Raw genomic sequence first — 17013 nt, forward strand, 5'->3', positions numbered from 1 at the left:
CGTCCAAATTGCAAACCCGGCTTCATTTAAGTGTAGTACCTTCTTCTTTTAGAGATCTCTGGGAAATGTAGTCATCTGCCTATCCGTTTAGTTTAGTTTAGTTTATTATTTAGCTTTGCTTAGTTCAGTTGAAAAACTTGAATTATGATTTCACACATCTCTCTATATAATTAAAGGAAGAAAACTCTGTTAAAGTGCATGCATTAAACATCCCTAATAGATGCTTACAGCAAAAAAAAAAAAAAAAAAAGCATGGCCACTTCACATTTAAAATATTTGAGACTGTTTTTAAGGGTCTCAGAAATTCACAGAAAAAATATGTCTAATATAAAAAAATCTAACAATTAAGTGAGCCCAGATCTGATGTGGAACAAATTGAAGTCCTATAAAAATGAGCATGAAACCATATGCGCATTTAAAAAAATGTTGATCCTGCTATTCAAGCACCTTTTTCTGGTGATTTTTTTTTTACCAGCTCCAAATTGTATCCTCATCTCTAACATTTAAGCCACCAGGCTGGTGTAGTAATGGTCAAATCCCCCTTCATCCATGAAAATTCATTGGGCGCCATTGAGAAAATTTTTGTTTTCGTTTTTTGTAACCAAATTATCTCACAGGGTTATTGTGGCAGGGAAAAATGGGAAGTGAAGGCAAGTATGTGTGTCCCAGGCTCATGTTGCAGGATCCAATTTGGGTCGGTAATGGGCCAGAGGTTTAGTCTTCCGAGCTTTTGGACTCATGCTAGAGACTATCCTCAGGGAACTTTTAATAGAATGTCTAACATAAATAAGTTCCCAGAGGATGGGCTCTAGCATGAATCCAAAAACTATAGCTTTGATCCTGATTGGATACTGCAAAAATAGGGAGTGCTGCATTTGCAGCATGCAGCTCCTGAACAAATATATGCTATATATAAAATAAATAAATGGAGCCATCTTATAGCAGACTGCTAGTACACCCTGTTCTTCCCTATCTCATGTTTTGCATTGGTTTTCTAAACACCTACACACGCATACACACACAGACACAAAATCCTTCCAATCACTGTACCTCTCCTTGGTCTTCAGGAATGGCTCCTTTTGAATTCCATTCCCCCCCACCCATCCTTCTCTCACCCAAACAGCTAAGTTTGTGTTTAGGAGGGGCTCTTGCCCCCTTGCCTCTAAATGTTCTTCCAGAACAGGAGGCCCCCTCTCCCCCCTTCTGAGGCAAAGATAACTCCTGGCCTTCTGGATTTGATAAAAATTTAGTCCTAGAAGGATTTGGGGCTTGTATGCTGTAGAGCTCCTTATGCCAGGAATATTAATTACATTTTTGTATTGAATTTCTGTCATCGCATATTAATAAATTACTGCATTGGCTGCAAATACTGCTCTTCCGCTACGCATAGAGTCGCCTTAGCTAAAGCTCTTTATAGTTCTGTAAATAATTAATTCTCCAATGAGCAGAACGCGGTGCACAAATAAAACACAGACACTTAGGTTTAGATGAAGAGAGGAATCTTGTAGGAGTAGACCACCTCTGTGTTTATTTTCAAAACACTCAAGCAGTTCTTGAAATTCTTAAAAAATATAATGCCATTTCCAAGACGGGGCATTAGAACTGCATGACTGCTGCCAGCAGCCAGCTATGGAGAATCCTGTGTTAAATCTGCAAAACGCTAGAAGGGAAACCACCAAATCCCAAGGCAAGTTGAAGAGCCTCTTCAGGAAAGGCTAAAAGGAAGGAGAGCGCAACGGAGCCAAGTTCTTCAGGATCCGGGGGAAAGGATCCAATGTTATCCAAAAGAAAACCCATGAGCCTCAGGAAGGGCACCCAGCAGTGAGAAGAGAAGGGGGTGGGTACTTTGAGGATAAGGGATCCACTTGAACAAAGGACCTCAGGAGTACCTTAGATGGCTATCAAGGGATCCCCAGACTGGAGCCAACAAAAAAGCTGAAACAAGTCCTGGTGGATCTAAGGCTGGTCTTCAGAAGGTAAATCATGAGACACCCCCTCCCACCTTCACTCCACCCCAGGGAGTTCATGAATGGGAGGGCAAGTTAGGGGAAATGGGGCCAGCCGCTCAGCTGATGTAGATCCGGTGGAAGTCATTGGCACCAAAGGCAGCATTACACTTGGGGCATTTCCGCTGGCGGGTGTCATAGCGGGTCTTGACGCAGTCGAAGCAGAAGACGTGGAAGCATTTGGTGAGGACGGCGTCCTTCTTGCGTGTGTTGCAGCACGGACAAGTGAGCTTGGCCTGCGGATGTGCACAGACCAGAGGGGTGAGGCATTATCAGGAACAGCTGCCCTTCCTTTACAAGCCTCCCCCTCCTCCTGCTCTTCTCACCTTGTACTCCTTGATTTCCTCCTGTAGGATCTCATCAGCATCTGCATACACCTCCACTTTGCGCTGTTTTTCCAGTTTGCGCCGAAGGCGAGATATGTCCTCCTGGGAGGAAGAGCAGGCACATCAATGAGTCCGGAGAGGGAGAGGGGGAGAGAGGTACCCTTTGTTTGTTTGTTTATTTGCTCATTTGTTTATTAAATTTATACACTGGCCATCTCGATCAAGTGACTGTATGGCATATAAAACAAAGATAGACAAACATTACAACATTAGAAAAACATAAAAAACATAAAAGACTAACAAGAAATTGGAAACCTGGGTAAACTAGGAACCTGAAGATGAATGGATAAGCTCCAGCATGGAACACAAACGCGCACGCGCACACACACACACACGATAAACCGCGGCTGCCTCCTCGGGAATATCTCCCTGAAGCCATGAGATCACCAGCCTGTTTTGCACATCATGGCCTTCCCCTTTTTCCCTTCTACCTGAGCTCTCTTGAGGTTGAAAGACTCCTTCTCCTTGGCTGCCCTGTTCTCCGCCATGAAGGTCTGGATCTCCTTCAATTTAGCCTGCACGTGCTCCAGTTGCACCTTCAAGTCTTCTGCCAGCTGGGCAGCCTCCACCGCCTGCAAGCAGAACATGGCATCCAAACCCCATCCGCATAACATCTAAAGGTTGCTCCCCCATCAACCCTGGTTATGAAGGCTCCCTGTGAGATCCCATCAATTGGAATCTGATTTCCAGGGCTGTCCTTTTTTCTACTTTCTAAAAATTAATTGGGGTTTTTATTGGGAGTAATGGGTGCCTCCAAGGCCCACATTCACTTCCTAACTTGGCAGCCCCCATACTGGCTCCTGACCTTCCTCTTGTTGAGCTCCAGGGCCTGGCTGCGTAAAGTGAGCTCTTTTTCCACGGTGCCCAGATTGCCCTGTAGGACTCGTTCCTTCTCCTCCAGCTTCTGCACCACTAAGAGCTGGGTGTCCACCTGAGGAAAACAATCAGATCCTCAAGGGTCAGCACATGTTCCAGTAGCCACCCGCATTTAGTGGCCTCTTCCTTCAAAGCTCTGATCCTCCCAGCCTGCTGATGGTGGGGTGACTACCTACCTGAGACTTGAGGGCCAGCACCTGCTCGGCCAGTTCTTCCTTCTCTTCCCGCAGGAGCTTGTGAATCTGGTTTGATTTGATGCGCTCCGACATCAGCTTAAAGTTGGCATCATCCTTCTCACGCAGCTGCTGGTTTAGCCGCATGTTCTGCTCTTGCATGTCCTCAAAAGCTTGGCCTGTCACATCCATCTCTGAGAGAAGAGCCTCTTCCTCCTGATCCACCGAAAAAAAATATTGGAATGAACTGGAATTTCCCCAGCCCAGCCCTTGCTAATAATATCTAGAGGAACTTCTGGACTGATCTGCTTCTTATAGATGCTAACCTCCAGACCCTGAGCCTCATCTCTATCAAGGTGGTCTTTCACAGCAACCAGTGGACCAAATCAAAGTGAGTTTATGGTTACTGAAAAGTTGCAACCACCCTCAGAGGCTCTCTAGGCTCCTCCTGCTCTGGGACATTGCTTCTGGCAGCACAAATTCCTCCCAGAAAGAAATACCTGCTTAGTTGCTGCCAGTTTTTTCTGCAGATGCTCAATTTGTTCCTCAGCCATCTTGATCTTGCGTAAGGCATCCTCATCGGCCATTTTCTTACTCTCTTTCTTCTCTTTCTCCTCCAGTTCACGGATCCTCACCCGCAGCTCTTCCACCTGCCCAAAGAAATGAGTCAAAGAAAGCAGGGGCAACTCCTTCACTTTGGACCCCTCAGGGAAGAACCCTTCCAAGTATACCCGCAGATCAAACTACCAAGCTCAATTACAAATGCCATAAAGTTATTTATCTAAAGCACAGCCAATCCTTCTCTTGGAAGCAGGTTCTTCCCTATACGAGGAAGCTATGGCCATTTTCTTCATGAAGTCAAAATGTCTTGCCCAGTACCAGATCCTGAAACATACGATGGAACTGAAGTGCATGAAACTTGGCAGCCTCTAATGGGGCTGAGCTTAGCAGACTCAGAGACTAGAGTGATACACAGGTCCAGGTCTCCTATGACAAAGAGTAGGCAGAAGAACTGGAACTGGGAAGACTCATGTCTCCCTATAGGCCCCACCCTCATCTCACCTCAGCTTTGGTCTTCTTCTCCGCTGCCATCAGCTGCACTTTATCCCGCTGCTCCTTGGGGGCCGACTTGTACATGTCCAAGAGAAGCTTCATCTCCTTCTGGCTCTCCTGAGCCTTTCTGTGAAAGGAAACAGAATCCAGATGAAGAAGAGCCCCTGTTCTAGTCCAACCCTCTGCTCTACACTGTGTCAGACAAATGGCTGTCCAATTGCTTCTTAAAACTTCCGGTGAGGAAGCACCAACAAGGTTTGTGCTTATATGCAGGACTCTGCCACTTACAGCCAACCTCAAGAGAAACAGTTCCTGTGGAGATGATTTCCTGGTTTGGTCTACCTAGTGGAGGCAAAACTTCCTGACAGATTTCCCCCCCCCCTTGCAATTAGTCTCCTTTCTGGGCCAACCTTCAAAGAATGTTAGTTGAGTCTCTAGGGTTCCACTCACAACATTCACACTATCGAGTTGGCTTGTTCCTATACAGGCCAAGCAGCAGGCCTGCCTCTGCTACTCCAGCACACCACTTCCCTACTTTGGGTGAATACACAGCAGCTCCACTAAATTTAATTGTTGGTTTTGTGGTTTTAAGTCTTCGCCTGTAAGCAGGTACAAGGTGAATCATGCAAGTGGCTTTTCACTATGAATGTAAAATCTAGCAGGCCTTACTGTGGGCCTAACTTGTGGGCAGAGATCCTTCCCAGGCAAGTAAGACTTTCCTCCTTCTCAGTCTAAAGTGCTTTCCAGATAGAACAGAACAAAGCAGATTCCCACACTCTCCCTTCTATGTTCCATGTACTATTATTCACAACCTGGTTTCAAAAACGAAACAAAGCCCAACCCAACCCCACCCAACGCCTCCACCCATCAGGCCCATTCCTCCCTTTTCCAAAGGCTCACTTCAGCTCTGTTCGCAGCTGCTTGAGCAGATCTGAATCCTTCTTCTTAGTGTCTTCGCTACCTCCACCACCTTTCTGCTTCTCCCGATCCCGTGAAGAGGAGGAGGAGGAGGAGGAGGAGGAAGAGGCCTCTTTGTCACGATCCCGGGACCTCTCACGGTCAACACTCCGGTCTCCACCACGTCCCTTGGACCGCTCAGGTTCTTTGGCACGGGGTGGTGGCGGCGGATGAGGAGCAGGAGGCTGGGGGGCAGAGGTCTCCTCTTCTTCTTTTTTCACTCCCTCCGTGCTCCCGAGTAGCTGAGGAGACACCACCTCTTCCTTGGGTTCTTTCTTTATTTGCACCTCCTTGAATTCTTTCTTTATTTCGGAGGATGTCGTTTCTTCCTCCTCTTTAACAGGAGCTACCCCAGGGTGGCTGGAGTCTTCGTTCCCTGGGGCTGGGGCTGCAGTGGTCAAACCAGAAGGAAAACCACTCTGTTGCATGCGGACCTGAAGAAAGAACAAGCCGACAGGCACTTTAGAACAAGGTGGCAGGCAAACTATAAAACCAGGAGTAGGCAATGCATTTTTCCAAGGGGGCACATGAGAAACTGGGACTGTTGTAGAGGGCTGCCATCCCTGCCGCCACCACCCTGCTGCCCATCCCTGCCGGGACAGGGACACCCAAAGGGCCAGATGTGTCCCACAGACCATCAAATGCCCAGATTTGCTATACACAAAAAAAATTGATTCCATTTTCCACCGAGTATAGGGCTGACTGCAACATGAGATGAACAAGAAGCAGGAGCTGAGGAAACCACCATGGTTGATAGCAAACTGCTATAACACAACTTAGGCCCATGGTAAGGCCTGCTAGATTTTACATTCATAGTGAAAAGCCACTTGCATGATTCACCTTGTACCTGCTTACAGGCGAAGACTTAAAACCACAAAACCAACAATTAAATCAGTGAAGACCTGGACGGAGGAGGCAAAATTAAAGCTACAGGCCTGCTTTGACTGCACTGATTGGAATATTTTTGAAGAGATTTCTGCAGACCTGGATGAACTGACAGAGACTATAACATCATATGTCAGCTTCTGTGAAGACCTATGTGTACCGACAATGAACTTGCAAATATACAGTAACAACAAACCTTGGTTCACACCTAAACTTAAGCAGCTACGTCATTCCAAAGAGGAAGCCTACAGAAAAGGTGATAAAATGCTGTACAATCAGGCCAGAAATATACTAACAAGGGAGATCAGAGCAGCAAAAAGAAACTACTCTGAAAAGCTAAAGAATCAGTTTTCAGCAAATGAGCCAGCAAACATGTGGAAAACTCTTAAAAATATCACCGGCTATGGCAAACCTCCTTCCCAGGCTGAAGGTAATCAACAACTGGCAGATGACCTGAATGAGTTTTACTGCAGGTTTGAAAGGAAACTACGGCCACCTATCTCCACAACCCCCATCTCAGACACACCAACAACAGCCAAGCCTCTTACAACTGACCCCATCCCATTGAGTTCACAACCCCTAGTTATCACAGAAAAGGAAGTGCAGGACCTATTTCACAGACAAAAGCCAGCAAAAGCTCCAGGCCCAGACAAGATAACTCCTTCTTGCTTAAAAGTCTGTGCTGACCAATTGGCCCCCAACTTCACCCATATTTTCAATAAATCACTAGAGATGTGCTATGTTCCTTCTTGCTTCAAACGCTCTACCATCATCCCAGTGCCGAAGAAGCCCACCATCAAGGAACTGAATGACTACAGACCAGTTGCTTTAACATCTGTAGTCATGAAAACTTTTGAAAGGCTAGTGCTTTCCCACTTGAAAACCATCACGGATCCGCTGTTAGACCCCTTGAAATTTTGCATACCGAGCAAATAGATCAAAAGATGATGCTGTTAATATGGCTCTGCACTACATCCTACAATATCTTGAGTCTCCAAAGACCTATGCAAGGGTCCTTTTTGTAGACTTCAGTTCAGCATTCAATACCATCATTCCAGACATTTTTCTAACTAAGCTAAACTAGCTACAGGTACCGGAACAGACTTGTAAGTGGATCACAAGCTTCCTAACAAACAGGAAGCAGCAGGTGAAGCTAAGCAAGATCACATCAGATACCTGTACAATTAGCACAGGGGCCCCCCAAGGCTGTGTGCTCTCCCCATTTCTCTTCTCTCTGTATACAATGACTGCATCTCCAACGATCCATCTGTTAAACTACTGAAGTTCTCAGATGACACAACAGTGATCGGTCTCATTCGAGACAATGACGAATCCGCATATAGACGAGAGGTCGAACGACTAGCCTCGTGGTGCGACCGAAACGATCTGGAACTAAACACACTCAAAACCGTAGAAATGGCGGTAGACTTTAGGAGAAACCCTTCCATACTTCCACTTCTTACAATATTAGACAACACCGTATCAACAGTAGAAACCTTCAAATTTCTAGGTTCTATCATATCGCAAGATCTAAAATGGACAGCTAACATCAAAAACATCATCAAAAAAGGACAACAAAGAATGTTCTTTCTGCGCCAACTCAGAAAGCTCAAACTGCCCAAGGAGCTGCTGATCCAGTTCTACAGAGGAATTACTGAGTCTGTCATTTGCACCTCTATAATTGTCTGGTTCGGTTCTGCAACCCAACAAGACAGACACAGACTTCAGAGGATAATTAGAACTGCAGAAAAAATAATTGCTACCAGCCTGCCTTCCATTGAGGACCTGTATACTGCACGAATCAAGAAGAGGTCGTGAAAATATTTACAGATCCCTCACATCCTGGACATAAACTGTTTCAGCTCCTACCCTCAAAACGACACTATAGAGCACTGCACACCAGAACAACTAGACACAAGAACAGTTTTTTCCCGAAGGCCATCACTCTGCTAAACAAATAATTCCCTCAACACTGTCAAACTATTTACTAAATCTGCACTACTATTAATCTTCTCATCATTCCCATCACCAATCTCTTTCCACTTATGGCTGTATGACTGTAACTTTGTTGCTGGTAATCCTTATGATTTATATTGATATTGATTGTTCCCGATTGCTTATTTGTGCCCTGTGATTATCATTAAGTGTTGTATCATTAAGTGTTAAATTGTACCCTATGACCATCATTTGTGTTGTAAATGTTGTACCTTGATGGAGGTATCTTTTATGTACACTGAGAGCATATGCACCAAGACAAATTCCTTGTATGTCCAATCACACTTGGCCAATAAATTCTATTCTATTCTATTCTATTCTATTCTATTCTATTCTATTCTATTCTATTCTATTCTATTCTATTCTATTCTATTCTATTCTTTTGAGCATCAATTTCTTTTTCAATGAAAATAAAAGAATATCAAGATGACCTGCAAGTCCTCAGGTCCCGAGCTCAGAAGTGGAACGGTGTCCTTCCCAAATCCAAACCAGGCAGGAGAGTGGAGTGAAAGCCCATCGACCAGATGCCTGGCCTCCCTTCAGCCATTCCCCCAACAAGACCTACCTTGATGATCTCGGCCTGCACCTCCCGCAGTTTGCGTTTGTACCGCTGCACGTCTCCTTTCAGCTGGTGGTTGTGATTCTGGAGGCTGCTGATGAGGTGCCGCATCTCCCGATTGATGGGACCTCGGATTTGAGAGGGGAGACAAAGGGAGAAGGAACAAGAGTTTAAGCCACTTTCGCCATCCCAGCTCTCCACAGAGTGCTCAGCATCTCTCCTCCTTATCTGTTATTCAGATAATCTTTCATTCAGGAGCTCAAGGCAGCATACATGATACTCCTCCTTCTATTTTTTCCCACAACAACTACCCTGTAAGGTAAACTGGACCTAAAGTCTCCCAGGGAGCTTCTGGGGATGAGGGAGGCCTAGATCCTGTTTCTGCCTTCAGGTCCAACATTTGAACCACTACACCGAACCAGCTGGATTTAGAAACCCCAAATTTCCAAAGTTAAACAAGAAAATAATTTCTTTTAAAAGACTATTGGGAGTTCCAGCCCAACATTTCTTCATTGAAAGAATATCTATACCACTTCTCCTTAGAAAGAATCTCAGAGCTGTGTAGAATAACCAGAGAGAGCTTTCAGAGTTTAAACAATTGAAAATGACTAAAATGATTTTTAAAAACCCAACAAAATGGAGAAATGATTTAAAAGTGAGTCCACTCAGAAAACAACTGGGCAAAATAGAAAGACTCTCCCAAAATCCTTTTTTAAAATGGTGGAGGAAATGAATTTGAAAGATGTATGGAGAGAAAGGAATCAGCAGAGGAAACAATATACCTTTTACTCAAGTAGACATTTATCCTGGTCTAGAATAGATATGATATGAATGACAACAGAAATGAGCTTCAATATAAGAAAAATTGATATAGAAGCCAACATCTGGGCAGACCACAGCCCTATGATGTTGATATGGAAAGGCCAAAGGAAAAGATCTAGATGGACTTTAAATACGATGATTCTAAAAGATAGAGAACTTACACAAAAAATAGAGACAGAACTGATCTTTTTCTTCAAAGAAAACAAAAAAGAAGATACCTCAATACAAAACCGTTGGGATGCAATGAAAGCATATGTAACCGGTTTGTTCATAAACTATGTAGGGAAAAGAAACTGTTTAATGACTTTAAAAAATGGGAACAAGAATTACAAAGACTTCCAGAGAAGATATATATTAAGATGAGAATGGATTTAATTAAACACAAAATGGTTTTGATTGAAAAGGAAGAGTTAGTACAAAAAATCAAAGGGGCAAAACAGAATTATTTTGAAAATGCTAACAAACCAGGTAGCTGGCTAGCTTATAAACTTAAAAAAGAGAAAGAAAAACATAGAATTTCACATTTAGAAGATTGCAATGGCCAGATTCAATTTATGAACGAAGAGAAGAAAAGAATTGTATAGAACTTTTATATGCAATTATATAAAGAAGGGGGAATCAATAAGGAAAACGTGAAATAATATTTGAATAAAGCAAATTTACCTCAGATTCCTAAAGATATTGAAGTTATGTTGGAGGGAAATATAACAATGATGGAATTAATGCAAGCGCTGAAAAAAAAAAAAAAAGGAAAGCTCCAGGCCCAGATGGATTGCCAGTTGAATACTATGTGACATTTCAAGAACAACTGGGTCTCCCATTTTTAGAGATTATGAATGAAGTGATGCAGAAAGGGAAAATACCTGAGACCTGGACAGAGGCTTATATTACTTTGATTCCAAAAGAGGACTCTGACTTAAATCAAGTTAAAAATTACACACCTATATCCCTGTTGAACTCAGACTATAAAATATTTGCTTTAATACTTGCAGAACGTCTTAAAAGATATTTGAATGAATTTATACATTCGGATCAAAATGGATTTCTGCCTAAAAGACAAATTAGGAATAATATGAGAGTAGTCTTGGATACTTTGGAATATTATGAGGCTCATCCCGAAAAACAGATGGCATCGATCTTTTTAGACGCACAAAAAGCATTTGACGACGTTAACTGGCATTTTATCTTCCTACAATTGAAGCAAATGGGCTTCGGTGAAAGATTTATTAAAGCAATAGAAATTGTATACTATAAACAATCAGCTAAGATAATGATAAACGGTGAATTGACGGATGTGATTCAAATTGGAAAAGGTACAAGACAAGGCTGCCCACTGTCACCGCTGCTGTTTGTGTTGACCTTGGAAGTATTGAATAGAAATATTAGAGAGGAAAGGGGAATAAAAGGCATGAAAATTCAGAAGGAAGAATACAAACTTCAAGCTTTTGCTGATGATTTGGTTTTTATTATTGAGAATCCTTTGGAATCTATAATTTGTTTGTTAGAAAGAATTGATGAATATGGGAAAGTGGCAGGCTTGAAAATTAATAGAGACAAAACGAAAATTTTGACAAAAATTATGTTGATGAAGCAAAAAAATGAGTTGGTAGAATATTCTGGGATGCAGATTGCAAATAAAGTTAAATATTTGGGGATATATCTTACTCCAAGGTTTAGCACTTTAAAAGAAAATAACTTTTCTGGCAGACTTGACTAAGTGGGAACATCTACAATTGTCTTTGCTGGGAAGAATATCAACAATTAAGATGAATATATTACCTAGAATTCTGTATTTGTTTCAGACTATACCTATTAAATTGACCAGAAGGTACTTTGAGGAGCTGAATAAAGCAATGCTGAAGTATATTTAGCAAGGGAAAAAAGCAAGGATAAAAATAAAATTATTACAATAATAAGTAAGAGAGTTAGAGGTGGTTTTGGGCTACCCAGTTGGGAACTATATTATCAAGCAGCAAATATGATGTGGATTAAAGAATAGATAACCCTAAAAAATAACAGAATATCAACTCTGGAAGGCCATGATTTGTTGTTGGGATGGCACGCCTTTTTATGGTATGGAGAAGCTAAATCACAGGGTTATTTTAGAAGACATATAGTCAGAGAAATGTTGTTATTAAATTGGGAAAAGATTAAGAAAAGTCACTTCTTAAAAATTCCAATGTGGGTTTCACCCATTGAGGCATTTTCTTACTCAATAGCATTTTAAAAGGAACATATTGTTAGATATAATGAATTGTTGAATGAAAAGGGTGAGTTAAAATCCAAATTAGAATTAGAGGCAGAGGGTATAACAGTGAATTGGTTTGCATACTTGCAAATACAATCCAGATATGATAATGATGTTAAAACAGAAGGCTTTTATAACTTAACGAGTTTTGATGAGATTTTAACAGGTTCAGATGACAACCTGATAAAGAAACTGTATGGATGCTTACTAGAGGTCAAGTTAGAGGAAGAACAGGTTAAAGAGACAATGATTGCTTGGGGGAGGAATTTTGGTCATGGGATAGATTTAGATGATTGGCAGAAATTGTGGATGTATAATTATAAAATGATGTTGACAGCATTTAAAGAGAATTTGTATAAGATGTTTTACAGGTGGCATCTACCCCCGACAAGAATTGCTAGAATGTCTAAGGACAAATCTGAAAAACGTTGGAAATGTCATCAGATACCTGGATCATATTACCACATGTGGTAGACCTGCATTGAAGCTAAAAGATATTGGACTAAAATACACACATGGCTGGAAAAAATGATTAAAAAGCATATTGACTTTAAGCCAGAAATCTTTCTGTTGGGAATTATACTGGAGATATATACTAGAGATATAAAATATTTGATTGTGAATATTACTACAGCAGCTAGGATTGTATTTGCAAAAAATTGGAAAAATGAAAAGTTATTTTTGCAAGATGAAATAATTAGAAAAATGTTGGAATGTGCAGAGATGAATAAATTAACATTTGAAATTAGAGAATAAGAAGATAAACAATATTATAAAATATGGGATTTATTTATAATTGGTTAAATGGAAAGATATGTTAGGAAAAATGAGTATAAGATATGTATGGAAGAGATTATTATTTTGTGAATGCACAGGAAGATATGTTAACACCCTTACAGCACGTTGTAATGGAATTGATTTGATGAGTTTTTTTATTTTATGTTTAAAAATAAATAAAAATTTTCAAAAAAATATTAAAAGTGAGTCCATTCAGAAGATAAATGGAGCCTTTCCACCAAACTGAATGTGGCAGGGAGAGATTAGCTTTCTTGGGGGGAGGAAAAAGACCAGGAAATAGAATTCAGAAAGTAACTAGCAACACCAGGGACACCAGCTGGTGCCCTCTCCTTGTGGCCAAGAAACAAAGACCTTGAAGTAAGAGGGAAAGGCCATCTCCTGGTAATGGGCTGCAGCATGGCTGGTACCCAGAGCAGGCATATTGGGCTCCCCAAGGAGGAAGCACAGGCTCACCTGCTTGCTCATTGGCTGCCAGGTTCTGCTCAAATTCAATGCGCAGCATCTCGTACTCCTTGCGCACCTGAGCCAGGGTGTCCTCCAGCTGGATCACCTCCGTCCGCAGCTTCTTCTGCACGTTCAGCTCGTCGCTCTGTCATCAAAGAGAAGGAAGTAGTATCAGCTCTCAAGAGCCAAAGGACACAGCCAAGAGGCCCCTCTCGGCAGTCCATCGAAGTAAGAACAAATGGTCTGACCATGATGATGATGACCCATGGCTGAGACCAGGAGACAGAGGATACCCCTGTACCTCTGGCAGGAGAGAGGGGGTGGAGAGCTCACCTCCATGTGCTCAATGTGGCGCAGGTGGCTGTTCTTGGTGGTGAGAAGCAGGGCCCGGGCCTCATCCAGTTGTGTTTTCACCTGCAGACTTTCGTTGTACAGCAGTGAGAACTGGGACTGCAACACTTTGTACTCCAGAGTCTCCTTTACAGCCTCTTCTGGAAGACTCCGTAGTGCCACCTACAAGCCAGGGGTGTAGAAGGAAAACAAAACCAGATGCTTTCTTTTTCAAAGATACCTCTGGACATGTTATACTTAGAGCAAACAGGAAAAGGCGGGGATGGGGGGGATAGTGTTCCTTTGCCTTGGCCCAAAGAAGCAATATCTTCAATAATATATTAATATCAAGTAATAGACTCAATCTAAGACCTGAAGCTATCTGCTTGATCTTTGAGACATTGTTTACAAACTAAAGCAGTGTTTCACAATCTTGGCTGCTTTAAGATGTGTATACTTCAATTCCCAGAATGCTACAGCCGACAAATGCTGGTATAGACATACGGTGGTATAATTCATAGAAAAAGGAGGCCTCATTCAGAAATGTTTTTATTGGTGACAGAAATGTAGCGGCTATCACAAGGACTAATTAATTAGAACAGATTTTGAGATTTCCACTTTTATATTTAAAGTAAGGTTGGGTAAACTGCAGCGCAAACTAACTTTCTGCAATTCCTGTAGGTCCCCTAAATCATATAGATAAATGCTGGTGGTGTTTAGAGCCATGTGATCCACTGCTACAGGAAGTCCTCATTTTATGACCACAATTGGGATGGGAACTTATGTTGCTAAGCAATACGATTGTTAAATGAGTTATTTTTTTTATGATTTTCTGCCATGGTTGTTAAGTGAATCATGCAGTCATTCAGTGAATCCAGCTTCCCCCATTAACTTTGCTGATTGGAAGCTTCCTGGGAAGATTGCAAATGGCGATCATGTCAATGCCGTAACCATATAAAAACGTGCTTGTTGCCAAGTGCCTGAATTGAGATCATGTGATTGTGGGGATAGTGTGACAGTCATCACTATGAGGACTGAGTATAAGTCACCTGTTCAGCATCATCGTAACTTTGAATGGCTGTTAAAACAAGTGGTTGTAAGTTGAGAACTACCTGCACTTAAAACATGCACAGTAAAATTGTGTCTGATGGGTTAATCCACTGGTTTTAATGGAAAAAAAAGGCTGACCCAATTCCAAATATCGCATGGACAGCAATTTTTAAAAAAATCTTAATTCAAGCCTTTGATGTCACTGAATGCTTCCTGCCACTCTCGGTAGTCAGAATGTATTTAAAACTGCCGGCTGTTAAAGGCTGTATTAGTTCTTTCCAGCTTATCACCACAGGGTGGTAGTATTTGACAGCTATCCAAATACCTTCAGCTTCTCATTAGTTCTAACAGCCTGCTGCATTTCCTGCTGCAGTTTCTCCAGCTCTGCCATGCGACTGTTGGCAAGTTCTTGATTCTCTTCCAGTTCTGCATTCAACATCTCAAACTGCAAAGCAAGCCCAAATTAAGTCAGCAGAAAGTGTTGCCCAGGAAGTGTGTTGCAAGACCCAAGTCTTGCAAGATGCAGGGCTACAATTTACTTTCCAGTCACATTCTCCGGCTTACCTTCTGCATGCTAAGGGTGATCTGGCCACCCTGGAACCCACCAGAACTGCCTGAGGCGTAGTAACCCGAATTGAGCTGCCAAAAAAAAAAAAGTGTGAAAAATCAATAACCTCTAAAACCAAACGGTAAATGTGTAAGTGCACATACACAAACACACACACGCAAACATGCAAAATCTTTCACACGCACAAGGTATGTGGCCTTGCATAACACTAAAAGATTAATCTGGTGCACACAAAACTGCATTTTCTGACTTGTTTATATATTTAAATGGACTTCTGCATAACTGGTCACAGTTCTGGATTTCAATAGGTTCTGCTTGCAATAGTAGAGATCTACTGATTTTATATATCAAATGTACACGCCATTAAAATTTAAAGACTCGCATTAATTAGAAGAGTTTTAACTGAAGAGTAGAATTTATCTAGTTCTGTTTCCCTTTGGGAACCCTTTCTGGATTTTGTGCTCAAAACAGAAAAAAAAATGTTAACTCTAATTTTAGATTTTGATGATTGCAATGATTTAGTTGACAGGCTATTTGGAAAATGAGTTGGTAAATTTTGGAGTTATAGAAGTGATTTGAAATGTTAAGAAATATAAAGCAAAAGTTTTAGGTTGATTTTTTATATAAATATTCTACTGCATTGAAAAAAGTCAGAAATCACTACCTTTCTTCAAAACATTTCTTGCATCTTTTTCTAATTTTCTTAATTTTTGCATTTGTATTTTAACTTATAATAAACTTTAATAAAAATTTTCTCTAAAAAAAATTTCAAGACTCGCAGAGGCTTTCAACATACTAAGATATAATAAAAATTCAGCATTAATGTATTTTTGAATTATAATTAAAAATGTTATATCATATTGTAAAAAGTGCCAATACTTAACTGTATCAATAATTATTCGGTTTAGCCTATAGAATCTGTGATAGTTTGATTAAAAATCATTGTCAAATTTGTTTAATACCCTATATTATAATTGTGTAGAGAAAATAAATCCTTGCTGTCATTATACAGTGAGAGAAGCAGAGTATAGATAGTCTTTGACTTACAACCATTTGTTTAGTGACTGTTCAAAGTTACAACAGCAATGAAAAAAGTGACTTATAACTGGTTTTTTATACTTTACAACTGTTGCATCATTCCCATGTTCATGTGACATAGACTGGAAACCAGAGATCTTTTTACTGGTAATATTGAATAGGAAATATAGTAAAGAAATAAGATATCTAATTTTACACATAATAACAGCTACAAGAATAGCTTATGCACAGAATTGGAAAAATGAGAATATACCATCGGAGGAGGAAGTGATAAGGAAAACTCTGGACTGTGCTGAGATGGATAAATTAACAAAGAAGATAAAAGAAAAGGAAGATACGGAATATTATATAGTGTGGAATAAATTGTATAATTGGATAGAAATTAGAAATGGTAATTTTTATTTATTTATTTATTTATTTTTCAAATTTTTATATCGCCCATCTCCGAAGACTCGGGGCGGTGTACAGCAAATAAAACACAAATAATAAAAAAAATTTTAAATACAATATTAGTTAAAAATCTAATTCAATGACTGTATGTTAAAAGTATTAAGTAAAAAATTACGAAATAAATTAAAACCCCTTTAAAAAACCCACTAAAAACCCTCAATATTAAAATTAATCAATAAGGCCAGCCTCGTTTGATGAAAAAAGAAGGTTTTGAGCTCGCGCTTAAAAGTCCGAAGATCAGGGAGAAGCCGTAGTCCCACAGGCAGATCGTTCCACAGGGCCGGGGCCCCCACAGAGAACGCTCTTCCCCTGGGGGTCACCAGCCGACATTGGTTGGCCGACAGCACCCTAAAGAGGCCCTCCCTGTGAGCGCGC

General features: G+C 41.0%; 1 protein-coding gene across 2 annotated transcripts in view; it reads right to left on the reverse strand.

Annotated features, from left to right (window-relative positions):
* Window positions 1-1488: 1488 nt before the first annotated feature.
* The window catches only part of RNF40 (ring finger protein 40), a 29682-nt gene continuing 14157 nt past the window's right edge, over window positions 1489-17013 (reverse strand). For both annotated transcript variants that reach the window (XM_058182000.1, XM_058182001.1), the window contains exons 8-20: window positions 15147-15221; window positions 14908-15027; window positions 13536-13715; window positions 13212-13347; window positions 8897-9018; window positions 5395-5885; window positions 4504-4621; window positions 3942-4091; window positions 3445-3657; window positions 3198-3323; window positions 2824-2964; window positions 2333-2434; window positions 1489-2242 (exon numbers count right to left, since the gene is read on the reverse strand). In XM_058182000.1, coding sequence (XP_058037983.1) covers window positions 2066-2242; window positions 2333-2434; window positions 2824-2964; window positions 3198-3323; window positions 3445-3657; window positions 3942-4091; window positions 4504-4621; window positions 5395-5885; window positions 8897-9018; window positions 13212-13347; window positions 13536-13715; window positions 14908-15027; window positions 15147-15221 — 2151 coding nt within the window. In that variant the 3' untranslated portion in view covers window positions 1489-2065. The remainder of the gene's footprint in view (window positions 2243-2332; window positions 2435-2823; window positions 2965-3197; window positions 3324-3444; window positions 3658-3941; window positions 4092-4503; window positions 4622-5394; window positions 5886-8896; window positions 9019-13211; window positions 13348-13535; window positions 13716-14907; window positions 15028-15146; window positions 15222-17013) is intronic.

This window comes from Ahaetulla prasina, chromosome 4 (genome assembly GCF_028640845.1).
Source record: "Ahaetulla prasina isolate Xishuangbanna chromosome 4, ASM2864084v1, whole genome shotgun sequence".
Taxonomy (NCBI): Eukaryota; Metazoa; Chordata; class Lepidosauria; order Squamata; family Colubridae; genus Ahaetulla; species Ahaetulla prasina.